At 42.7% G+C, this 27,152-nt stretch overlaps 1 protein-coding gene across 3 annotated transcripts in view; it reads left to right on the plus strand.

Moving 5' to 3' along the window:
• Nucleotides 1-27,152, plus strand: part of ADGRL3 (adhesion G protein-coupled receptor L3) — a 238,747-nt gene that overhangs the window by 135,883 nt on the left and 75,712 nt on the right. For all 3 annotated transcript variants that reach the window (XM_082051084.1, XM_082051082.1, XM_082051083.1), the window contains exons 6-8: nucleotides 16,235-16,540; nucleotides 18,849-18,952; nucleotides 25,759-25,944. In XM_082051084.1, coding sequence (XP_081907210.1) covers nucleotides 16,235-16,540; nucleotides 18,849-18,952; nucleotides 25,759-25,944 — 596 coding nt within the window. The remainder of the gene's footprint in view (nucleotides 1-16,234; nucleotides 16,541-18,848; nucleotides 18,953-25,758; nucleotides 25,945-27,152) is intronic.

Below are 27,152 nucleotides of genomic sequence, written 5' to 3' on the forward strand. Positions count from 1 at the left end.
TCATAATTCACGTTCTACCTCATTGAGCTGCACCTGATCGTAAAATCCATCGAGAAGCACAGGCGCCTGGCCTGGAAAGTGTCACTCGCTCCAGCAAATTAAATACGGTGTGAGACGAGATGGAAGGGTGTTTTACACTGGAGGAATGTGTTATAAAGAGGAAGAGGAAAGAGTGATGAGCTCCCAGGATGGGGTCAGTGGGAGAGGTACCTAGGGTAAAGGCAGGAGCATGGTTTGGGCAGAGAGGATGCAAGCTCTGGGATTTAGAGGGGAAGAAAGTAAGATGGCAAGGAAAAAATGGGGTTTTAAAGAATGCTTTTATTATAACATATAGAGAGGTTTACAGTCCTTTAGCTTTGGACAGGTGAGGCTTTAACCCCCTCCAGCAAGTATGTGTGGACTAATCACATTTATATTCCATTTATATTCCATATATCCCCAGGTACGTGTTCCTACCTGCTTGCTTTTCCCCAGCTTTTGCACCGAGTTGGTGTGGTTTAACAGCAAAAATCCAGAGATTTCCTTGAGCATCGTTAACCACTCCTGACATCCCCTCTTGGCATTAACATGGAGCTCAAGCCCAATGTCTAGAGCAGCATGACATCCTTTTCCATTTTTTAAATCTGTTGAAGTCTCCTTGTCAGAGCTGTTACCGAAATCTTCAGCTCCTGGCCCTTTCTGATTGACATAGCTGTGTCACTGGCTCCCCAAGCCACGGACAGGGATCTTTATAGTCCTTGGCCCCTCCATAATCCACTTTAAAATGTATGTGCCCCACCATAGCCTGAAGTTTGTGCTCATCTTTAAAGTGCACTGCTTCTCCGCATTGTGTTTGGTTAAATAACTGCAGCTTGGTGTAGATATTTCGTATATGAGCTGACAGGGTTGACACTGTATTTTGCCATCATTTGTTTAATTAGCTGGAGCTCTTTGGGGAGAAGTTTATGAAATGGCATACTCCCAAAGACTAAGTTAAATCTGTTCTGCCTTTTTTTTTTCTTTTGATGAAGAGCTGGAAATGCAAAGCATTTAAAAAGGTACAAATTAACAGAAAGCAACAAAAACCCTTGTGGTAATGGGCAGTGCCTCAGTAACAAACTCGCCCAAATACAGAATGGAAATTACGATGAGTGAAATGACCTACATTGAATTTTGCAATCCATTGCTAGTGAAATTAGCACATTCCTTCTGTTTTGTTTGCACAGACAATTACAAATTAGATCCAGAAAACACACTCCCAGAGGTGTGGTTTGGGGTTTTAAGAAAATGCCGGCATGGGAATGTGGAAAGCATGTTAGTGCAAAGCATTTTAGCTCCATTTGTAGTCTGTGGTGCTGGCTCGAAGCTACAAGTCTTGCAAAAATCGAGTAGAAGTGGAAAAGAAGAAAAAACTTGGGAGGAAAGGCAACACAGGAGAAAACAAAGAGCTGTGTGAACAGCTAATTAGTACAGATCGCATTCAGCAGCGCAAGTGTTAGTGAGTAGCAGGGACAGAGGAATTGAGCAAGGAAGGTTCTCCCACCCACCCAAACTGCGTCTTTGAATATTTCCAAACATGAAGGTTGGGTTTTTTTGAGGTAATTTTCGTGTCCAAAATGGTTTCTCAGTCCTGGGGCCCAGAGGTCGATGCAGGATGACGAAAGGTTGTAGCCACAAGTTTCAGAAAATGGGATTTTACTCTGGGTGCTTGGCCAGTGGTTCTTGTGAAGGGGCTGAGCTGTAATTTCTGGCAGCGTTTGAAGTATCTCCTGATTTCGAGGATGGTAGGATGGGGCAAGACCAAGCATTAATAAGGAAGAAATTCAAATTCTTCCTATAAGGGTGGTTTTGAACAGGCTGCCCAGAGCAGTGGTGGTTGCCCCATCCCTGGAGACATCCCAGGCCAGACTGGACAGAGCTTTGAGCAACCTGATCTGAGTGAAGATGTTCCTGCTCATGGCAGGGGTTTGGATTAGATGAGCTTTCATGTCCCTTCCCACCCAAAACATTCTATGATTCTCTAGTGTTCTGCAAACACAGAATCACAGAATCACAGAATGTTAGGATTGGAAGGGACCTCGAAAGATCATCTAGTCCAGTCCCCCTGCCGGAGCAGGAACGCCTAGATGACGTTACACAGGAATGTGTCCAGGCAGGTTTTGAATGTCTCCAGAGTAGGAGACTCCACAACCTCCCTGGGCAGCCTGTTCCAGTGTTCTGTCACCCTCACTGAGAAGAAGTTTCTTCTCAAATTTACGTAGGACCTTTTGTGTTCCAGTTTGTACCCATTGCCCCTTGTCTTATCATTGGTTGTCACTGAGAAAAGCCTGGCTCCATCCTCGTGACACTCACCCTTTCTATATCTGTAAACATTAATGAGGTCACCCCTCAGTCTCCTCTCCTCCAAGCTAAAGAGCCCCAGCTCCCCCAGCCTTTCCTCACAAGGGAGATGCTCCACTCCCTTAATCATCTTTGTTGCCCTGTGCTGGACTGTCTCCAGCAGTTCCCTGTCCTTCTTGAACTGAGGGGCCCAGAACTGGACACAATATTCCAGGTGTGGTCTCACCAGGGCAGAGTAGAGGGGAAGGAGGACCTCTCTCGACCTACTAACCACCCCCCTTCTAATCCACCCCAGGATGCCACTGGCCTTCCTGGCCACAAGGGCACAGTGCTGGCTCATGGTCATCCTGCTGTCCACCAGGACCCCCAGGTCCCTTTCCCCTACACTGCTTTCTAATAGGTCATTCCCCAACTTATACTGGAACCTGGGGTTGTTCCTGCCCAGATGCAAGACTCTACACTTGCCCTTGTTCTATTTCATTAAATTTTTCCCTGCCCAACTCTCCAGCCTGTCCAGGTCTCGCTGGATGGCAGCACAGCCTTCTGGCGTATCAGCCACTCCTCACACCTCAGCTTCCAAGTTATTATTTGGATGTGTCACAAAAACAGCCAGTGCCCCAAAATCCTCACTTCCCACAGGACTCCAGTATATAAACCAGCATCTCTTGGACTCCTACGCCAAAGAGTTGTAAGTTACAAGCAGCTTTTATTGACTGTAATTGCACTTGAATTAACTAACTGCCTGTGTATCTGGTGGCTCCTGCAGCCTCGACATCCCTCCCGCAGCCCTGGAAGCATCCTTGCTTTGCCTCTCAACACTTCCTATGCCAGGAAACTTCGGAGGGCACAGCTCTCTTGGCATCACTCTTAAAATAAGTTGGCAAGTAAGCTCTGGAGGCTTAAACTCTTGCCCCAGCTGGGATACATAATGATCTAGCTACCTACACTCTTTGATCTTCCCTTTGATCTCTGATTTTCAGAGAGTTATTGTTTGTTTACACACTGGAAAAAAAGGGGGAAATCTTTTCTTTTTTTTTTTTAATGAGGCTTGGAAATGATTTGCAATTTTGCAGGCAGGGCTAGGTTGCAGCCTGGGCTCTGCTCTCAGTGTCCTCAGGGTGGTAGTGCCTGGCAAAGTACAGCATACATAGAATTTGCTGCTTAAATCTTTAAATAAGCTAATATTGATGAAATAGCTGTGAGTTTTCTGTAGACACTTTTCCAAAGGAAAGGTAATTCATGCGGTTACAGGCACAGCCCCAAGCACAGGAGAATCACAGCGTTGTTATTGAGACTGCGTCCCTCAACGCTGCTTTTGTCCTTTTATTTATTTTCTCGGGATTTGTTCACAACGCCGCTGTTATGCAAAGCATGGTATTACAGGATGAGCTAATCACATAGTGAGATTTAAGCTGCAGCAGAAGGAAGCATGGTACATGATCCATTTAAAATGATGAGTATAGCTAAAAGTTGCAGATTTGAGAGTGCACAGACTGTAATATATTGCAGGGCATCCATCCTTAGAAGGATGGGTTCAGATCTGTGGAGCTTTTCAACCTTCATCTATGCAATCACTTTAGTGCTTGGGTTTCTCATTTGACTTTCTACTCTGATTGTGACCACGTTTCAATAATGTCAGAGCAGAAGTTGGTTGTATTGGACTTAATTTTGTCCACAGGAAGATGTTCATTGCCTTGAAAAATGATGTAATTCCTAAGCAGAAAGAGATGGGCTTCAAGTCAGACCTGGGCTCTGGCATCTTGGTTTTTAATACACTGGGCTGAAAAATAGCAGGAAATGGTAGAAATTGCAAGGTGGAAGTGGATTTAAATGGCAATAATCTCTAACCTTGCTGCAGGGAAAGAGCTGTAAATGCTGCTCTCTCTCGGCTCTTGCCCTGCTGTAGGTTGTTGCTCTGCTTTGCTTTGCTTTGATGGTATTTCACCTTGTCTTTAAGTGGAAAAAGGTAAAAAATTACAGGGAAAAGACAGTTATGTGGAAAAAAAATAAAGAAGAGGGCCTGTCCAGACACCTCATGTGCGACTCATCCAGCGACCACACTCTGGGTTGGAGCCTCCTCACTGCCACGCTTTTATCTTAAAAACCAAAGCAGGAGTCTCAGCCTTGTAGAGAAGTATTTAAAAAAAACAAACAAACAAACAAAAAACCAAAATAAAACAACATTGCTCAAATTTTCTGGTTGCCATGGTTTTTGGGGACTGTGATATTCACTGCATGCTAGAGATTGAATACAGACATAGCTAATTTCACCTGGAAGAAGTGTTGGGATTTTATCTTCTTTATTAAGTGAAGATTTTGTCTGTTCTCAACCCGCAGTTTTTGGGCCTTAAAATCTGCCATTAACTAAAAAAGACAACTGTTTTGTACCTGCACACACATTTTATGAAGATTTTTTCTCTTACCCTACAAAGTGTTTTGGGGAGGAAAAGTAGATAACTGGAATCCAGGAGAGACTGTGCAAGTCAGAACAGCCTCTGGAGACAGCAATAGGGATAACTAATTCATTTTGATTTTAGTTTTGCTGAATCTTCCTTTTCTCTGCTAAAAGACACATTTACTTTTGCCTTTGACACCTCTAACCGTTTGCCACCCCAGCAGAAAGGGAGGGTAAAAGTATCTTGATGGTAATTTGGTGGTGCTTCACACTAACTATGCAGAGGCATAAAAAAATGACTAGATGAGGTGCAGAAAATCTGTCTGTACATCTGTAAAAAACATGGGTTTTCTGCATCTCCTGATTTCCCATTGTCCATAGTCATTAACAGAGAGGAAAATGGAGGAATTAGCGCTCAGATCTAGCCAGCTGTTTTGCCAGCTTCCCCAGGCTGCACATGCTGAGGCTGCTGAGGACATTTTCACTTGTAAAGAAATTTAAAAAATAAACTTTCTGTTATCTCTTCCCTTCCTGTGTAGTCTCCTGAGGCCGGGGGGCCCACTGCTAGATTTTGTGCTTGCCCAAAGCCCGGCTCGGATCGCGTGGCTGCCTTCCAACCAAGATTTTCTACCAAAAAGTGCCTTTTGCGGGGATCCTTCTGCTTCTTCTCCAAATGCTTCCTGGAGCTTCAGCTGCCAGCTTCTTGTGTTTAGGGGGTAATTTTTCCGATTGGACCTGCGCTGAGCTCTGCTTGCTAACAGAGCACATGCAAAAATAAGTCTCTAGGTTAACAACAGGAGACTTTTGAAGAAGAGCAGTGGGAAAGCCTTGAGCCCACTGCAACTGCGTAATAATTTGGGATACAGAGAGGAAGGCTGCACGGGTTATTATATTTATACAGTGGACGGCTTTCCTGGGAAAGGGACTTCTTAAGCTATTCCTTTTCTCCCTTTCTGCTGTTCAGTGCTGCTGATTACAAGGGGTTCTCCTTGTATTATTACAGATATTAGCTATTTAGGCACTAGAGATAGCTCACAAAGCTGAAAACGGAACTTATCTCTGATTAAAATTTAATTGGTCCCAATCTTCCACTAGTTACTCACATTAAGTTTCACACCACCGAAAAGCGCTCATCAACCAGTGTTGGATTTAACAGGAATTTGGCAGATGTTAGTGAAGTGCTGGAGGAAATCCAAACCACAAGATCTGTGGCATATCATATGGTTGAAAATTTGTTGGCAGCTGAAAGGAAAAAAAAAAAGTCACATGCAAACCTGGAAATAACAAGAACTGGACACCAATCTTTTCCAACTAAACAGCCAAAAGGTTAGATTTTCACCTCCAATGTCTGGAAGACCAGCATAGATCAAGAGTGTTGGGTGTCTTGGTGAGGGGTGAAAGCAGCAGATTTTATATTATTGGCTTTTAGAGTGTTTATGTGAGGAACATTGGTATCTCCATGGAAATCTTAAAAAAAAACCAACAAACAAACAACAGTCTGTTCTGAGACAATTTAGCAAATTAGCTATGTTTTATAAAACTTAGGCTTTCGTCACAGATTTTCTCGTTTCTTGAGCACATTTATTGAGAAACAGGGTCCTTGTAATTTATTTCTGTTACATATTCGTTGCCTGTGGCGTTGTCATCTTCGGCACTTCTTCTGTCACCAGGAGCTGCTCCTGGTGCAAAGAGAGGACAAGCACAAGTAGCTAGCAAGGTGGGAGAAAGCTCCGTCCATTTTTTAATAAGTATTATGAAATATTTTTTTTGTAAATGTGACTTATATCAACGTGTCAGTGCGTGGTATTATGGTAGCACAGAAGCGAGGTGAGGCTCTTCTCAGTCAAATAGGAGCTGAATTAAAATCTTAGGATGGCACAAGTCCTTTTCAAATAAATGCTTAGTTGTCTGTAAAAAGAAATGTGCCACGCTTCATGATTTAGTGTCTGTGATGTTTTAATGCATGCAAGTATCTTGCCAGTGGTTGTAGCAGGAGCTTGTCTGGCAAAAAGTAAATCTCACCTTAAGCCTTTTTCAATTGAAACAGTGTTGGAGGAGTTTGCACAAAACATTAAGTCTGATTCACCCCATGTTGGGACTGAGCTGATGGGCAGGGACATAAAGCAGGACCTGCCTTGTGCTGTTGCAGAATTTGATCCTTTATATATGATTTGTTCTTCAGTATATAGCCAAATGCGTTTCATATGCTCTTGTCCTCTGTAATCCCACCTGGGTTTGGCAGATCTCTGTTGTTTGGGAGAGACGCTGAATCCCTGTGTTAATCCTGACTCATCTTTTGGGTCTAAGCTGGCTTTTCTTCATCTCCCGGGGAGTTTGGGAGCCAGTGAGGGTTTAAAAGTTTGGGTCTGTGGCTGGGAAATGAGTTTGGTCCCTGCTAGGCTCTTAAGCATTGGCTTAAATAACCTTAAGCCTAGGCTTAAAAGCTGTACTGAATTGGGGACTATATGCTGCCATGCTCTCCACTATGAGGTTACTCAGTTTAGGATGTGCTAGTTTTTTTCTTTATGTAACGTCTCATATTGTTACTCACAATTATGCAGTTTTTATAGAAAAAAGACAAATTAAAATACTTCACAAAATATTGATCCTTGTAGTTTCAGATACAAAAGCCATCAGCGGTCCATTTCACATAGTATTTGATGAAGATTTATAGAGTATCTTGTGCAAAGCAATTCGGAAATACATAGTCATACTGTTTCCAGCAGCAAAACTCCCTCAAAAGCTGATAAGAAAGGAGTTTGTTTTTGTTGTGGTTCTTTTTTTGAGCACCAAAGGTGCAATTAATTATAGCAGTTGATGCTCATCAAGATGCAGTCAGGATTTTGGAGTTAACTGGGGCCTTACTCTTTTAGGGTTTTGTTAGACCTGGCCTGACACATGCAGCTTGATGAGGTTGGACTCAGGAGTCGGCACTGAGCCTGCGCTAGAGGAGGATGAAACTCAAAGGCAAAATAAGACTGAGACCCCTGAATAACCCGATTCTCCAAAGGGCTGAGCACAAGGCACTGCTTTTTTAGGGCAAGGGGAAATACTGCTTTCTTAGTACTTTTGCAAATCAGGCCACCTGTTCGGAGACTTAACACTGGGACTTATGAAAGTCTTGACCTGAATGTTGTGTTTGCTTTTTTATTTTTTCCTATGGGGAAACGTACAAACTGCAAAAATTAAGGGAAAGAGTAGCCTGTCCCTACATTGCATCTGCTGCTGCTCACCTAACCTGGGCCACCAAGGGAGGTGCGGAATTAATATTTCAAAGAGAAACCTGAGGATGCCCTGCAACAAGAAAGGTTTAAAAAAGGCTTTGTTGTGCTCACGTCGTGCTGCATGGCAGGGAGGGATGGACGACATGGGTGATTGTGCTGACATGGCTGTTATATTGTCAGGAATCAAGTGGAAAGTTGTGTTTGATGACATGAATCCTGGCCTAAGAAGGTTGCTCTTGGCTTGAAGATGGGTTAATAGAGGACTGAGTGTCTCATAATTTACTTTTCTGCTAGTATGCTCAGTTATTGTTGGCAAAAACAGGTCTTTACCTACAGTTCTGATAGAGCACATCTAACTTCAAGAAGCTCAAATCTCAAACATTTTTATGGGTATTAATTTTGGTTTTCATTTGTCTTTAAAAGAATCACTTTTCTAGGATACCAGTCATATTGAGACAGGTGTTTTGAGTGCGTATGTTCTATCATGTCCTTTTTCATCTGCTGTTTGATCAGATGCAGTTAAGTCTAATTGTAATTTGTTTTATGGAGGAAGAAGAATATATACAAATAAATGCACACAAACACAGCTAGTTCATCTAGCAGCTCTGGGGCTGGGGGAATGAATGTTGTTTCCACCCTGCAATCAGACTTTAGCTCTACCCCACTGGTTATACCTCTCCAGAGGTGGAGAAAAGTGGTAATTCAGTAAATATTACCACTGGGATATAGCACATCAACCAGAAAAGCGGCTTTTTCTCCTTCCCTTCCTACACCCTGCCACATTGGGTTCTGCAGGAGGGAAGATGTGCCTCAGAAAAGCACGGATGTGCCTCAGAAAAGCAATTTATAAACCCCCTTGGCATTTTCTTCTGCCTGATACAATGACCCTAAGTGGTACAATGACATCCTGCATCCCAAGCTAATCCTTAAAATCAATTACAAATGAGAGTTGGAGGCACCACCCCACACTATGTTGTGGCCACTGAAGCTTTGTGGCTGGGGAGGTGGTCAGATGTCCACAGAGGTATCCAAAATTGTTGGTGTTGGGAGTATCCTTGAATATTAATTGGAAGAGGAAGGAATTGTGAAGCCATGTTCGTCCTTGTCCTTGGCTTCATGCTCATTTTACACCATCTGCATCCTCTTTCTTTGCTCCCCGGCGCTGTCCCATCTCATGCAAGGCATTCTCGGGCTGGCCTGGATTGGTTTTGCTGTGGTTTTTCATTTAGACGAGCACCCCATCGTGGACTTGGGCCTGGGCTTGACAAAAAGGGGCACATAATTTTCTGTTACATTGCTCTTGGAGCCCTGCATGCTTTAGCTAGCAAACAGATTGTCCAACCTCCTTGAACACTGTTTGCTCAGAGTGTAAGAGATTCAGCTCCTTCCGTATGTGTTTTATTCCGTTTTCTTTGCACAACACTTAAGATTTCCTTTCAATTAAACCATACGCAGCTGAAGTTGCTCCGGCAGATTTGTTACCCAGTGAGTGCTTGCTCTTATGGATGGAGAGCTGATTTTTCTCCTTATCTCCACCCATTTCCATCAGGGTTGGTGAATAATAGCTCATCTTGGGGACAAACATCCCCATCCCCAACAGAACAGGCTGAAAGTCCTTTTTTGGGTCAGCATGCACCCAAGAGGTGGCTCATAGTGAGCGGAACATGCTGCTCTTGGAGATGCTCCTGAGTTTCTTCAGTATGGGACACACGTTGTTATTACTGCAGATGAAATCTCAACTGGGAAGAATCACTCACGTTGCCATCCCCAGAGCTGGAAATGTTGCTGAAATAAAGTAGTGTCTCCCTTAGTTCCAATGCGTTGCCTTGTTGGAGCCGGGTTGACCAGACGTCTGGGTCTCCAGAAGGTTTCTGGTCACTCTGCTCTGGACAAGAGCTGGAGACAGCGATGGTTTAACTGAATCAGTGTCACTGCTTTAGCTCAAATATGAAGTTTAATAAGAGAAAATAACAGCTTAATTTGGAAAGGCATCTTGTAGGCTGGGGAGACTGACCTTGTAGGAGCAACTGCTGCCAAGAGGATTAGGGAGTTATGCTCAGAAATGTTCTACGGATGTGCCAAGCTTGGCATGGACAAAAGTGGTCCCTTTGGCCTGATAGCTTCAGATGAGGAAATTCCTTGAGGAATACTGTGGATCGAGAGACGGGTTTACTCTTTCGCATTAACCGGTCATTTACTCACACAATAATGCAAGAGGATCAAAGTCTTACCCATCCTCCTCTTGTTTTACTGGATTTCCTAGTTATCTGTGGAAAGACTTAAGCCTTTCCCAGCACCTGCTGAACACCTCAAGGAAAGGTAAGCAAACAGTTGAGATTCTTGCAGTTAATTTTGTGCCTCAGAGAGTCAGGCTCCTGCCTTTAGAAAAAAAAAAAAAAAAAAGTCTGAATTTTATTTGAAGATTTAAACATGTATTGATTTGCTTTGCGCTGACCATGAGGATCCATCACAGGTGACCTTCGTCCTCACCTCCCATTTCGAGCCTGACCTGATACTTGAAAGTCTGTTACTTCATTCATTTCCAAATGAGTTCAGTGTTACACTCTGGGTTTTTTTTAGTATTCCTGGCCTGACAGATTTCCGCTCATTATAAATTACTCTGTCTGCTTCAGTCGCATGCTTTTTCTCATTTACATTTAAGATAATGGAAGAAGAGTTGCTTTTGATGACGCAAGTGAGCTAGATTTTGGGTTAGCATTATTCTAAAGTGAGAGTTCTGGCTGGATAATGTAAAATATGTAGGGATTTCAAGGTTTTTACTACCTGTAAAGCACTGCAATGACTGGAAAAACTAATATGCTGCTGCTTTGTAAATTGATGAGACTCCTTGCTGCATGCATGCAATGTGGAAGCCTCCAGGCTAATCACATTCCAGGTCCCAGTACATGCACTAAATGGCCCGGTGGAAAATATTTAAAAAACAAAAATATTTCAACGTATTTGATGCTGAAGAGAGGGGAAAAATAATATTTGCTGTAGACTGGGGTATTTATTCTATGTTACCTGGGAGAGCTGTAAAATGAGGTTTAGGTTGCGTGCAAGCTCTTTAGCCCTGCATTGTGCCAGCAGTTTTATCCTGTACTTACAATAATATCTGTTGATATATAGGGCTCTCTGCTGTGTTTCAGAACCTGATACAAATGGCTTGAGGATTTTTTTCCCCTATTTTTTCGCTATGCTTTTGCGTCTTGCAGTCATGTGAAGATACATTCACATTCAGCTAGACAGTAGCTATATTTTTAAGATAATGTGCATTGTACCAGGTCAGACTTTCATCTCTCCTCTCCTTTTTTTTTCACATGTTGAGTATAATTTCTTTTTCCATATGAGAGGCAGGTTCTTTTGTTCAAAGTAATACATTTATGCTTTGCAGTGACATCAGGTACTTAATTTTATAGATGTATCTATTATATTATATAGGAGACTGCACACCTTAAAAATCTCTAAAGGATATTATTTCCTTTTTTCATTTCTATGTCATCCCATCTGCTTTTCTTTACCATTTTCCAATTTCTTTGGATTTTGCTGATGCTGGTGGGGATCCACAATGCCTTTGTTGGTAGCCCAAATGCATCAGGTACACTTTAGGCTTCCAGACCAAGAGTACATTATGGAAAATCCCTAAGATTTTTCCACCTTGGGCTTAAGTATTGTCATTTTATCATCAACCCAGTGTCCTCCCGCAACAAAAAAATAACTTCCTGGGATGCAGATGTGGGATGCTTACACTAGATGTGAAATGGTACCAAGTTACCTGCATCCCAAAGTATTGGAGGCTGGTATGAAAATGAGTGATCCTTGAAAGTGTTACCCACTAAAACACCCTCTATATTGCACAGTTTGTTTATTTGCCTTAAATCCCCTTCGCTGAAGCAAATGTGTTTTTCATAGTATTAATGGCTTTCTCATTGTTAAAGCTCTCCACAGAACATCAGATATCTATAAAACACATTTAAATGCTGGTCCTGTAGTTAAGCATTATTTAGGAAGATCCCAGCACCGACATGAATGCAGCTATTAGAATTGAGCTTTACAAAATATTGACGTTTCTACAGAAGTAATAAAGAGTTTTGGAAAGGAGCTAAACAGCAGTTTATGGTTTGTCAGATAAACTGCTTTATTTCTTAAAGTAGCTGAATATAGCTGAATATTGATATTGTCACAATGGAGTTTTGTCAGCTGCTTAGGATTGGCTTTTGAGAAAGATTTTTTTTTTTTTTTTCCTGTTTAGCATGGGCTTGTTCCCTCCCTTCCATCTATCACTTCAGGGGCAGAAAGCAAACCACTGGTGATAATGAAGTCCAAGCTAAAATGGGTTAGAGACAAAGGAATATAAGTAGCCCTAACTCCACCTTTAATATTTTTATGGTTTATTCCCTTTCCTCTCTTTAATTTCAGCTGACCAGATGAAGGTTGGTACTTTCTGCCATCCAGCGGTTCCAGTGTGTTTTCTCCTTGGGTTCGGCAGTTTTGTGCCCTCTTCCTTGAGATAACAGCATCGCACAATCATGTTGCAAATATTAATACAGAGCTCACAGGAGTGTAGCTTGGAAGTCGCGAATGACTGAGAATCAAAAAGTCTAATCTGTCCTTTTGAAAGCCGTCCAATTTATTTTTTTTATTTACGGTGTTTGAACCATTTCACAAATTGGAACGCAACCGTCCAGCCATTTCACGGGCAGATTATGATATGTTTAAAAGAGGCCAAGGTATTTATCTGAATGCAATTGGCCATCTTGCTGACTAACATCTATATTGGAGATATTACACACGCAGATGAACAGAGACTATTTGAAGGTGATAGTTTTCGCCTATTAAAGTTGTGTTTGCAGCTTGCAATCAAAGGAACACTTCGGAGAGCGGTATAAGCCAACTGCCTTTGGCTCTTGGAAGGACTTGATTGGGTAGGTCAGAAAACACTGGGGCATAAATAGTCTTTTTATGACTTCTGCAGCCACATCTGACAGTGTTTTGGAGGAGAGATTCAAATCTAGATTGCCTAAAAATAGCTCTTGAACTGAACTCTCAAACCTGTTAGATTAGTCCATTTATAATAAATCTAGATCTACTGTCTGTTAGATCAGCTCTTGTATAATCTTTTCGTGTTTACCAGGCTGATGGGCTGTAACCCTGTGCCAATACCAGTTAAAACGTTGTGAGATGCCTCTGAAGTTACACGTTTTAAGCAGGATCCAGTAATTCTTAGAGAAGGAAAAAGAAAAAAAAAATAGCTTCTTTTACTCAAATGACAACTGAAATGGGGACCTGACACTAAGAGCTGTTGGGAGCCAGAGAAGGCATTAAGCACTCACACACATGCATACATAAAAACCCTACAAAAGCATAGAAGTTGATATTTCACAAAAAAAACACCCAGGCTGCTGTTTGGGTTCTTATTTTTTCAGGCAAAGCATAGAAGTTTGTGATAATAGCTTGAACATTTTTAACAAAACGACCTTTCCGTAGCAATCCGGAATGCCTAATGAACAGTTGATCGTTGTCATAGGTGTCAAGTTTTTATTCAAAAAGGGCTTTGATAGACATCTCTTTTGCCCGTTGGACATATTTTTTGTCCTGTATGGTGGCTGTTTTGAATGTATTAATTGTCTTCCCAAGAGCTGCGGTGCATTGAGAAAGGAAGAGTTGGAGCAAGTTCCCTGGCCTTGAGCCTGTCGTGATGGTTTTGCACCTTTCAGCTCTCATTCTTTGTCATTTAGGTTGATGTTAAATGTTCAAACTGAGATTCAGAGGTGAAAAAAGCATGTTAAGTGATTTTCCAGGCCACATGTGGCCAACTGTGTTGATGGATCCCTGCTCTTGCTGCTCTTTGGGATGGCACCGGGTTTGCAGGGCTTGACCTGGGAGCTCCTTGACGTCAGTCGTCCTTTTCTGCCACTTTACAGAGAATTGGTGAAAAGCCACCCCCCCAAAAAAAGCCAGAGAAAATGGGAAAATACTTATTTTCAAATAATAATTATTTCTTTCTATCTCAGAAAATATTCTGAAATGCCTTTGAAAATGCCTGTAGGAAACTAATTCCCATGACATGCGTTTAAGTGACAGGGAAGTGAAAAACAGCTGTGATATAATCCTCTAACTGTATTAGGTTTGGGGTTTTTTTGTGCTGCTGCTTTCAGGATGTGCATAAACCTTCTTATTTGCTATGTAAATACAGCTTGCACCATCTTTCAGTAGAATAAGAAGAAATGATAAAAAGGAATGCTGTAAGCCAAGGATGCAGTTGCCAGATATGAAAAGGGCAAAACTAATTACTGAGTACAGTGGGTCATATTCTGAATATATATTCTGAATCTAATTGAAGATATCCCTGCTCATGGCAGAGGGTTGGACTAGATGAGCTTTGAAGGTCCCTTCCAACCCAAAATATTCTATTATTCTATGAATACTTAGGTGCCAAAATGAAAAAAAAATAGAGAAAAAGTAGCTTGGTAGCAACCACAAGTAGTCTCACTTGCAATCAAAGCTGCTTTAACAAAAAAACCACTTATTTATTTGTCCTATGAGCAAATCCTTCCTATGATTTTTCTTCCACCAAGGAAAATTCCCCTCCAGGGGAATGAGCTCTTGGTAAAGGTTGGGAAATAAAAGAAAGAAGAAACAAGCCTAGAAGTAAAAACTGAGTCTTACCCCAAAGCTCTCTGTAAACTCTGGATATGGCAACACATGGTGAAAATAAGCAGTAAAAGTAAAATAATCAAGATTATATTCTGCATTTCTAGTTGTAATAGTGTTGGTCGTTTTCAAAGGTTACTGCAAGCAAAGATTTTGTTATTAAATTAAATTAATTAATTACATTAAATCCTTCTATTAAAGCAATGCCTCAATGCTGCTTTTCCCCAAGTTAAAATTTCACAGTTTATCGGCAGCCTGAGTTAATCTGGAGGTTTGTTCTCTGTCCTGGGCTGTAGGATTGAGGTAATTTTGCACAAGTTGCAGTCTCTTCATGATTTTTGCTTGGATTTGAGAATCATTTATATGTAAATGATCCTGATGCCTTGTTCTTTGCCTTTTTACCAATTAATTTTGGTTTCAAGCACATACTTGTGCGAGCGAAATGGACCAGCAGGGCTGGTGAAACCGGGTGCTGGTGGCATGTGGTCACGTATGCTGGAGCTCTTTACTGGATTGACTCATTGAATATTTTTGGATTATTTTAGATCAGTGTCCTGGTGCTCAGGTGGTTTAGTGCCTTTTGCACTGTTGCTCATCTTTTTGGAGGCTGTGGGAGAAGATAATCTGTTTTTTTGATGGACAGTAGAGCTGGGATTTTTAAATGGAACATTTTCTTGAACTAAAATACTGATCCTTCAGAAAATTATGTTTATGATGCTGGGGGCTTTAAAGTTTGAGGAGAGAATGTCTCACACTTGGGGTAAAATTACCCCAAACCAGAGCAAGCAGGTGCTTCAGCTTCACTGGGGCAGGAGAATTGCTTAAATTACTTAAATCACAAAAAAACCTCAGGTTTCTTCATGACCAGTACGTGTCAGGGTGATGGAGGAGCAATTGGAGACAGCCTGCCTCAGTTTCCCCACCTGAGATTTCAGGTCAAGCCATAAAGAAATCTGCATGAAGTTCTAATCTAAGCAGATACCTTGCTCTGTAATAAATACAAGCCAAAAGAAGGTGAACTTCCCTCAATATTCACCCGATGCGGTACTTCACACAGCTATTGCAGGATGTAGAATGGGACAATACGTTTCTAAACCGGGTTCCCCACCTCTTGCTGCTCAGCTGCCCATCACAGGTTTTAAATGAAAGAGCCTGTTGAGGTTGAAGCTGTGGAGCATTCAGCTGGGCTGGTGGGGCTTGCTCTGGAGAATAGCCCTGGGTTCATCCCTCTGTTTTGGGGATGGATTTGTGGTGTGGTTTTTTTAATTACACTATGGGAAAAGTTTTTCTCTTCAAATCAGCTGGTCTTCAGCAAGACTAAAAAATGAAAAGCACTTTTGTTCTGCGTGTTCCCTAAAAGATGGAAAATAAGATTTTTTTACACTAAAATGCCAGGAAGAAAAATGGGGAGGGCATAAAATGCTGCTTTATTTTCATCAGATGCTAGTGCTTTTGGAAAAGCCTTTGTGCTCCAGTGACCATGACCCCCCTGGGTGCTTCTCTTGCTGCCTGCTCCAGCTTCTCCCAGTGAGGTGGCTGTGCAACCAGCCTTGCATTGGCCGTAACTCCATCCTCACCCTCTTACGCTTGAATCCTTTTTCCCCTTCTTCTTTCTAACCAGCTCTTTTTGCCTTTATTTCAGGAGTATTGACATCGGGGGCATTGGCCCCAGGGAGCACCCCCAGCAGCACCATGCCACGGGCGACCACCAGCAGCACCAGCCATCCCACAACCACCTCAGCTTCGGGCAGGAGGAACAGGAGCACCAGCACACCATCCCCCATGGCTGACATCCCCGAGGAAGTGACCACGCACCTCCTGCCCGCCTCGTCCCAGCTGCCGCCGGCTGGTGCGGAGAGCTGCAACTCCGTGGAAGCCCGGGAGATCCTGTGGTCTCGGACCCGGCAGGGCCAAGTGGCGAAGCAGCCATGTCCCATGGGCTCCATAGGTGAGTTGGGGGAGGATCATAGAATCATTTTGGTTCGAAGAGACCCTCAAGGTCATCGAGTCCAACCATTAACAGAAGCTTGGCACTAAACCATGTCCCTAAGAACCTCATCTTCACGTCTGTTCAACCCCTCCAGGGATGGTGATTCCACCACTGCCCTAGGCAGCCTGTTCCAATGCCTGACAACCCTTTCGAGGAAGAAATTGTTCCCAATATCCAATCCAAACTTCCCCTGGCACAACTTGACACCGTTTCCTTTCATCCTATCGCTTGTTAATCGGGAGAAGAGACCTGCACCCTCCATGCTACAGTCTCCTTTCAGGTAGTTGTAGAGAGGGAGGAGGTCTCCCCTCAACCTCCTTTTCTCCAGGCTAAACAGCCCCAGGTCCCTCAGCCACTGTGAGGTATCTCTGTTTGCCCATGGGCCACATTGCAAGCATGCAGCCAGGTTGCACACGGGCCCCTGTGGCTTCAGGGCATCCATCAGTGGAGTTGGCCAGGGCCAGAGCTTCAATATACTGAGCACGTCGTGCAGGATTTTTGGTGTCCTGAGCTCTGGCCAAAGGAGGGCACAAGCTTAATTAACTTGTGGGGTTGAGCTTGACACGTTGTAAGAGCTTCTGCCTCCCTAAGTGATGTACAGTGTACCCATTATCCCTGGTTTTGTAGCCTCTGGGCTCATGGTCTGATGTGTTGATGACTGAGGCTTTGCTTATTTGGAGAAAAAAGAAAATCAACAGAAGTTAGATGTTGATGAAGCTCCATGCAGTGCCGTTTGCATTTCAAAGGCCATGGCCAGCATTTCCCAGCACAGATATTCCCAGATCGCACTCCTGAACCAGCCTGAGTGATTTTTTCAAACTGCAGACAGTGCAATCAGCAGGGAAAGTGGGGGAGGTGGGGGAGAGGGGGAAACAAAGCCAAATCTTTCAAAGTGGTTTATTATTTATTGGATTTTGCTCCTTCCCCTCTTCCCCCACTAGTAGTTATCTTCCAAAAGGTTGCTTTTGGAAATTTACTGTCCAAATTAAAACATGATAGAACAAATAATGGAGTTTGGCATATGGTTTAGTTTGCTGTATTTTAACAAACACAGTTTCCCACAAGTATTTATTTTTCAAGCTAGTCTTGTTGTCCAGCCCTGAGAAGCAACTTGCCAAGAAGAAATCGGAAGGGAGAAGAAATTGCCTGAAAATAAGGGCTGGAGGGATCTGGCTTGCAGAGGGGACTCGATTAATTCTCCGCTGCATTGCCCTGGAGAGCCATTCGCACTCGTGTATGTGAATGACTCTCTTGAATTTGGTGAGGTCAGACTGATAAAATATACATTAAAATACAAGGGGCATGGAAAGACATCAGTGGTGAAAATAGGTAGAGAGCATTTTTGCTGTCTTTCCAAACCCTGCTTGGTAAAATGAGTGCAAAAAGTATCATGTGGTTCCAGAGAGGGGAAAGGATGGTCTGAACTGAAGCTGTGAAAAAGGAAGGAAAAGATAAAAAGGGGAAATGAAGGCTGGAGGCAGGGAGCCCTTTTCAAAGCACAAGAGCTAAGGACTGGATGAAAATAGCTAAGGAAAGAAAAAAAATGTTGTGGACAAGGGATGGCAATAAGCCTTTCCCATCTCTAATGTGAGTGGTTCATGTGATTTGTTAAAAGCTGTGGTATATTAGCAGTGGGACTCTTCCGGCTACTTTTGAAGGAACAAGCAAACTCCCTGAGTTTAATTGGCACTGCCGTCAGGCCTGGCCTATAACTCACTTCTCTGCTGCAAAGTCTGGCTCTGCAGGGCAGAGCACTTTACAGAATGCCGAGTCTTTAATCTACACTTCTTTCTTGCTTTTTTAAAGATCTTTAGCTGCACCATTTCAGATGCATTTCTCTTTGTAAAAGCCTGAGGCACTTTGCTGTCTTTTGTAGCTGGGATCTGGGCTGGCCTTGCCCAACAAAACCCTTGATGGTCGAGAATTTACGTCTTGGCGTTTGTCGTGTTGAAACTTTTTCATGTTTCCAACTAAATGGTCAATTAATGATTACTTGGAGCAGTAAAATCTTCATAAAGCAGCTAGGAAGTTGAGCCGCAGGGTCTGCACCTCACAGGTCTTTTATGTCTTACGGCTCCTAAACAGGAAGGTGACGGGAGATTGGAACACTGGGATGACGTGGAAGTGTCTTGCTGAGGTTCTGAGCACTAATAAGTTTCCAGGCTTTGTGTGAGGTGTCTGTCATTGTGAAATTTAGCCTGTGAGATGGAGTCCCAGGGGCAAAATGCATCCGATAACACTGAATGGAGTGACTTTCCTCTTCCAGGTGTGGCAACTTTCCGGTGTCTTGCACCAGATGGGATCTGGGAGCCCCAAGGACCTGATCTCAGCAATTGCTCTTCTCCCTGGATCAACCACATCACTCAGAAGGTAAAACCTTTCCTACACATTGACCATGCCAAGTCTGTGCACTGACCTTCCTCCACTCCCCTGTGCTTTTCACATCAGGGGACCCAAAGTGACCCACAATCACACATAAAGCATGAGCTGTGCATAAGAGCCAGGAATTGCAAGGAGAAGGTGAGACTGTAAAAATCTGATGGAAATTAAGGCAAAGAGAGTGAGGGAAAGGCAAAGGAGAAGGACTGAAGAGTGGAATTAAACTAGAGTGAACAACAGGTCTTGTTTTTAGCAAGAAAAGGAGGAAGAGGTGCATGGACATATGGAAAATAGTGATTCATAGCAAAATGAAAGTTTCCGTTTCATGTATCCCCAAGGATTTTCTCAGGCCAGGCAAGCAGAGGATAAACCGCTAAGTTGAGAATCTTTACTAAAAGAAAGACAGGCTCAGTATGGAATGTTTACATTGCGTTTCTGGCTTTCTGTTCTTAACTTCTGCCCAGATCATAAAAGGACTGATGGAATAGCAAACAATGCCGCAGTAATGCGTATCTTTTGACCCTCAAGTCTCTTGATGAATGTTTTGTAGGACTTCATCATTTATCAGTGTTAAAAGTGCGTTAACATGTGACAACAGAAGTTCAAGACAAGCGGAGCTTATTTAGTAGCAATATGTTGAATGTTTTTGTTATTAATACCCAGTGATGCTTTCAGCTGATTTCATTACATAGACCAGATGCATGTTTACGCCACAAAGCCTGTGGGCTGAATCCTTATTACAGCAATTTGTGGGGATTTATCCACCACTTTGGCTGGATTTGAGTCTCGGTGTTGTGGGCCGGCTGTCCTGCTGCTCACCAGTGAACAGGATGGGGTGACCCTACAGCTGAGACTCTTTGTCCTTCTCCTCCCTGTCTCCTGTCTTAACCAAGGCTCAACAACCTACGAATTGCTCGTATGTACATCGCTGATCACCCCTATCACGCTCCATCTTTATTTATCACCATCCCTCTCCAAAGGCAGAGGAAAATATAATTAACCTGGGGCTGCTGTGACACGACAAAGCCCACAGTCCCTCTGTCCCGCACAGGAAGGTGTGCAGCTCTCCTGCCATCTGCTGCGGCTAGCTGATTAATAAAATCTGCCTTTGCTGCCATTAGCAGCTGTGTAGCTCTTGTTTTATGACCCACGTACTTATGCTGGAGGGGTTAATATTACTTACTCCAGCCATAATTCACCCAGGCAGCTGGGAGACCTCTCACTGCTTGGTGAAGATGGCTAGGCCATTAGCCATTAGCCAAGGAAATAATAGCCTGCGCTGATGAAATCTCCATCAAGGTTAGATTTATTTTGTTTGAAGCGCCAGCTAGAATTTGCGTAACAAATGAGCCCCGTTTAATTTGTTAGGTACTTTCAAAGCAGGCTAAAATTGAAGAGCCAGGTTTTCACAAATGCCCAGGAGATCACAATTGGGACTGGATTTTTAAAATTATTATTATTTTTTCTGGAGGAATTTAGTTCTGTTCAGCTTTGGGAACCTTCTGCCAGTCAGTGGAGAGATGAGGGGGATCTGCTAAATGTCTTTTGATTTCAGCTTTTGATTCCTGAGTTGGAAGAAGGGTGATGGGTACCCTGCAGGGATTTCGTCAAGCCAATTAGGATGGTAGGGAAATGCTGTGCTTTTTTTCATTTCTCTAGAGTGAAGTAGGGATTATTTGCTCACTTCTTTTCTTTCTCCCGCTGTGCTCAGACCACACATGGGGTGTTTGCCTGCTTGCATCATGGGATGCGGGTTTTACAGCCCTCTATTAGCTTCCCTTAGAGTTATTGTGCTTGATGGAAGATGAGAACAAATGTCCGCTTCAGCAATTCGTTGGCCTCTTGACATTTACTTTAACTTTATTGTTGGTGCCTACCATCCCCTTGTAACGTAGCAGGAGAATAAACTTGCCAGCGTGATTGAATTATGCACTGCTACCTGAGTTATTTCTGGAGTCAAGCAGTAAAAGGAAGCAAAAAGGTCAGCTTTGGATACATCGCATCATCCAGATTGTGAGGTTGTACATTCCCCCTCAGCCTGTTTGTTTTACCTCTTTCTTTCATCGTTACCAGGCTTTGCACAGTGTGTGACTTACCTGAAAACAGCTTTTCAGTTGTGAGTCCTTCCTGGGAGGAGAAGGCACCGCTACGCTCAGCTTCTCACCCCTGATGGAGAAGAGGCCTTTTTTTGCAGCAGAACAGAAAGCATTGTGTCCCTCCCGAATGCATGAGAAGCCTCAAACCTGTAAATCGAAAGCCACCTATGTTCCTATTATAGAATCACAGAATAGTTTAGGTTGAAGGGCCCTTCTAAGTTCATCCAGTCCAACCCCCTGCCATGAGCCGGGACATCTTCACCCAGATCAGGTTGCTCAGAGCCCCGTCCAGCCTGGCATGGGATGTCTTCAGGGATGGGACAACCACCACTTCTCTGGGCAACCTGGGCCAGTGTCTTACCACTCTGAGTCAAAAATTTATTCCTGTCCAGCCAGAATCTCCCCTCCTTTAGTTTAAAACCATCACCCCTTGTTCTATTGCAACAGACCACGCTAAAAAGTCTGTCCCATCCATATTGTCCTCCCCAAGATGACATAGTCACAAAGACAAGACAAACCTTGGAGTTCAAAGTACCTTCTCCAGTTCTCGTAAATTTGCTAGGATGCGTATGGCAGAGAGGTGAAATTTGTGAAGGACCTCAGCACATCATCTTGTCCCAATGACACCATCATGTACTGGATGCAGCAGGTGCTATGGTCGGTGGATTATTAAACAGACCTTAAATGCAGTTTACATTGTTTAGATATCATGATTTCAAAAAATGACATCACCTCCATGGCCTTTCCAGCTGACTTGTCCATCTGTATGTCACTGGTTTTAAAAATGCTGCTTCAGTCTTTCATACCATCTTTTTTATATCAGTCAACCTCAGGCTGCAGGAAAAGATTTTTGCCTTTACAGCCACTGGTGTTTCCACGTGTGTGTCCCCTTCCCAGCCTCTTTCTTGTTTCTTTTTAATTTTCTTCCATAAATCCTTACTTTCTACCATTTCCCTCATTTTTATTCCACTGCCCTCTTCCACAGTCGGTTCCCTCGCAGGAAGGTAGGGCTGGAACAGCAAGCGATGCTGCAGGAGGGTCGTCATTTTAGCAAAAATCACCTGAAACCACCAGAAATCAGATTTAGTTTGAACAGAATGTATTTTTCTATCCCAGAATGCTTTTTGAATTTTAAATTAGTTTTTTCCATAATCAAGATGGAAAATGAAAAAAATTTAGTCTCAAGTCAAAAATATATGTATTATTTTTAATTCCCTTTATTGTTCTTGAGCCTTCCAGCTACAAGCTCCATTACTTGCACATTTTTTCCATGACTTCTTCCTTGCCTCTCAATGACTTCCTGACCCTTGAGGAACTTCCAAGGATTGTTCCTTTGTGACGATGTCACTGTTTGAGTTCAAGAATATTATCTGTTTTGGAAGAAATACCTCATGAGGAGCTCGTCTTCCCCACAGCAATAATAAGAGGAAGCCATAGAGAGGTGCTTTGTAAAAGGGAATAAGTTAGTAATGCGTATTCTTGGGCAGTGGTGAGCAGAATTATGTAGAATTTAAAAACAAAAAATAGTTCAGTCCTGTTTTTCTAAGAGTCCAGACATATATCTGAGGTCTGGAATATTCAGCCAGCATTTGTGACCAATAGCGGAAGTTGGATTTGGTGGGACAGCATAGGAGACACTTCAATTCCAGCAGAAAAAAATGCTCAAAAGAATTGGTAAAATAAGCATTAACATGTCGTATGGCCATCATTTTGGAATCCCCTGGCATTATGCACACAGGCAGGATGGAAAATGCATATCAACGCTGTTGTAGTGACTTGGAGGTGCCTTTTCTGGGTGAAGGGGTTTAGAAAGTAGCTTCATTGACCAGACATGGCGTCCAAAGGAAATAGCACATCCCTGCGTTTTCAGGAAATTTGGGTGTGTGAGATGAATTTGGGTGAATCTTTTTATGTCCTGGGAGTTCATAGGTTTTGAGCTTTAATGTGCCTTTTCCTGGGTGTTTCTTCAATCATTGTCTATTTTGGAGTGTGTGTTTGGTTGCACTAGAATTGCTCAGATTTACAAGTATGTCAGCTTGCATTGGTGTGTGGGCCACGAGAAAATCTACCCATCAGATGTTGGGCAACATTTTTTTGTTTTCTAACATCTTTCTAAAAAACCTCTTGCATCCCTGCAGTTTTCCTGGAAGGCTGACAGAAACACCATGTATCATGGTACATGTTGAGCTCTAGCAACGAACTGCAGAAAAATTTGGAAAATATATATATTTATTTGTTTGTTTGTTTGTTTGTTTGTTTGTTTGTTTTTAATGTAAAGGGATTTGATGCAGTCATTCTGTAAAGGTCTGGGGGCCAAGGGAAGAGGTGAAAATTCAGGCTCTGTGCTGACATGTGATTTTCTTCATCTGCTCAGGCGAGCAGGATCTGGTTTCTGTGGCATTAGCCTCGAGTATAACAAGGAAAAAATAATTCCATCTTTGCATATATATTATCATTGCTCTAATGGGAAGAACAACACATTATCTCCTTTATTTATCTTATCTACATCATCATATGCTTTAATTCTCTGAAGATGAGCACATGAGCATCTTGAGTTAGATTTCATTAAATCAGATGGGCTGTTGCTGTCAAATTGATGGAAGTTAGTTATTCATTTATAACTCAGCTAATTGATTTACAGAGAGGTAGAAGCTCGGCCTGCAGTCTTTCCCTGGGATCTCACTTTTATAATAAGCACCAGAAATTGAGAGAACAAGAGAAATATCTGATTTCTAACTGTTGGTAGATAAAACAATTGTAAGTTTCATATGAGGAGCCCTGCAGAGTTGGTCGTTGAGCCTTCCAGAGAAGTGGGAGCTTCATTTAAATGTCGTCCTGTGTAACTTCTCCTTATCCCTGGTAAATTCCCCATAGATCTGTGTTCCAGGTCACAGAGCAGTATATAACGAAAAAAAAAAAAAAAGGAGGTGGGACCAGCTGCCCTGTCCCCAGTCCCCATGGCTCAGGAGAGGAAGGGAGCACCAGGTGGAGAGATCAAAGGAGAGCAAGAAAGGGGGAAAAAACACAGGGGAGAGAGAATTTCCCAAATAATACAAATAATCACACAGTGAATTTCACTACAGGTGATTCATGAGACTTATGACTCAACTGGACAATAAAAGTCTTCTAATAGGAGGCTCAGCCAAACAGCCTGCTTGGTTTTCCCTTCCAGCAGACCTCTGCTTGAAACCTTAAGCCTTTTACTCCGAAGTTAATGTGCTTTTATGTGCTGAGAATCACCAGCCTCATTACAGAAGTGGTAAGGAGCACATCTCATGTGTGCAAATGCTGTGTTAAATTAGCACCTGATTATTAAACCCACATGATGGGAATGGTGAACGTTTTTCTCTTGTTCATCTGGGTTATGTCATCTGGTTTTGTTCCTTTCACAAGGAACTTTTTTTTTGCACAGGAGTGGGAACAAAAATAATCTCTTCAACTATGAAATAGTCTTCTGGAATCAGAAACTGCTCTTTCTTGACAGGAGAGACTATTTACATGGATTTTTTTTCCAAGTGGCATAGATAAGGAAACAGGACAAGCTAGCTGAAGCCCTCCCTAGCATGGCCAGAGAAGCAGCTGCCCCTGAATTCCAGCAGTGCCCTACGAGGAGAGGATCAGAAATGGTTGTGTTGAAGCCACTATGGTGACCCTAGGTGGCAAACCTTATTCAAACAGATGAATTCTGAATTCAAGCAGGTGAATTCTGTGGCTACAAGCACATGGTTCTGTTGGCCATCCAGTTCAAATAAAACCCCAAATTTTATTCTCAGCTGTTCTGACAGCCCTATAAGTGAGAACAGAACTTGGTCCCGAGGTTGTAGAGGAAATAAATGATCCCAGCTAAGCCTGAAATTTCTTGTCTTCTGAAGAGAAATACATGAAGCTGTGTTTTTCTTGTAAGTTATTATTGTAGACTTAACTCTGTTTTAAATGCAAAGGGCTTCTGGATTGTTTAAGATTACAGGGAATTGAAGTCCTGCATCTCATGTGCTTTGCATGTGCCGTGTACATGATCAAATTATGAAAGCCCTTGTCAAAGTTTCCTCCTTGGGAACTTTTCTTCTTCTTTTTCTCCTTTTTCTTCTTCCTCCTCTTCTCCTTCTCCTCCTTCTTGGTCTTTTTCTCCTTCTTTTTCTTCATCTTCTTTGTTGTCGTCTTCTCCTTCTCTTCTTTATCATCTTCATCTTTGTCATCTTCTTCATCTTCTTTGTCTTCTCCTTCTTGTCTTCTTCTTTATCTTCTTCATCTTTTCATCTTCTCATCTTTGTCTTCTCGTTTTTATCGTCTTCATCGTCTTTGTCGTCTTCTTCTTTGTCTTCTTCCTCATTGTCTTCCCTTCCCCTTCTCCTTGCCTTTCCCCTTCTCCTTGCCTTTCCCCTTCTCCTTGCCTTTCCCTTTCTCTTTGCCTTTCCCTTTCTCCCTTCTCCTTCTCCTTCTCCTTCTCCTTCTCCTTCTCCTTCTCCTTCTCCTTCTCCTTCTCCTTCTCCTTCTCCTTCTCCTTCTCCTTCTCCTTCTCCTTCTCCTTCTCCTTCTCCTTCTCCTTCTCCTTCTCCTTCTCCTTCTTCTTCCTTCTCCTTCTCCTTCTCCTTCTCTCCTTGTGGGCAGTTGACTTATTTAACGCTGTGGGGGTGGAAGGGACTGGAATAATGTCACACCAACAGCCAGGGACAACTTTTTCCCCTGTTTTCTCAATTGCAGATGAGGTCAGGGGAGATGGCTGCCAACATTGCCCGGGAGCTTGCAGAGCACACAAAAAACCACATGTACGCTGGAGATATCACATACTCGGTGTCCGCCATGGTCCAGCTGGTCAACTTACTCGATGTGCAGCTCCGAAACCTAACGCCAGGTGGGAAGGACAGCGCTGCCCGCAGCTTAAATAAGGTAAAAACCTGGGAAGGGTTTGGCTCTCCCTGGAGAGCTGTTAAAAATGTCTTTCTGAATGGTTACCATTTGAGAGCAGTGATTCTTTCTTAGTAGACAAGAGTACCTGGCAGTTTTTCGTTTGCAGTGTGTTTTATTTTGCTGAGAAAATAAACAGTTGTAAATGCCAACTGTACTATTGGTTCTGGGAAATGTATACCTGTAGATGTGTTGAGATATGAACTCCAGGTACTTCATTGTGGTCTCAACTCTCACAGCTCAATATGAGAATAACTCCAGTGACTTCACGGCAATTATTTTGGATTTGTGCCAGCGTGACTGAGACCAGAATTTTGCCCAGTGTTTCCAGTGCTGAATCTGTCTGTGAAATGCCATGTAATATGATACAGAAAATGTGAATATTTAAAGCAGCAAGAGACAGAGAGAGTCTAAATATTGATTTTTTAAATTTTTTTTTTTTTTTTTTTTAAATCTGGATACTGGATGTGAAGGTCAAATGGCAGCTTATATGCATGAATATAAAAAAAAAAAGCAGGCAGAGCCATTTATTTACACTGGAGGTATATTATCAAAGGCACATAATGTGCCAGCATACTTAATGCTTAAGGTGTTTGGGATGGTTTAGTATTAGAGGGTGTTTTTAGTGATGATCCGTGACTTAGCCCAGAAGCACCTTTCTGCATGATGACACTGTGGTTTCTGTGCCCCCCGTTTGAATTATTAGTTCCTTTTGTCATTTCCAGAACTAAGTGAAATTGCTATATACTAAAGGTGCAAGAAGTTGCCAGTCATGGGAGGAAGTCCTGGCTGTGGAGTCTGTGAGAATCCAGTTAAAGTTGAGGTTTTCCTTGGTCCAAGGCCCCTTTCATCACTGAATTTCACCTTAACGTAGGGGCTAGGACTTGTACAGTATTCAGATGGTGAATTGTGCAGGTCTGGTCGCCAGATCAAGGAGCAGATGAATTCTGTGGCTACAAGCACATGGTTCTGTTGGCCATCCAGTTCAAATAAAACCCCAAATTTTATTCTCAGCTGTTCTGACAGCCCTATAAGTGAGAACAGAACTTGGTCCCGAGGTTGTAGAGGAAATAAATGATCCCAGCTAAGCCTGAAATTTCTTGTCTTCTGAAGAGAAATACATGAAGCTGTGTTTTTCTTGTAAGTTATTATTGTAGACTTAACTCTGTTTTAAATGCAAAGGGCTTCTG

Source organism: Streptopelia decaocto, assembly GCF_964273445.1.
Source record: "Streptopelia decaocto genome assembly, chromosome: 4".
Lineage (NCBI taxonomy): Eukaryota > Metazoa > Chordata > Aves > Columbiformes > Columbidae > Streptopelia > Streptopelia decaocto.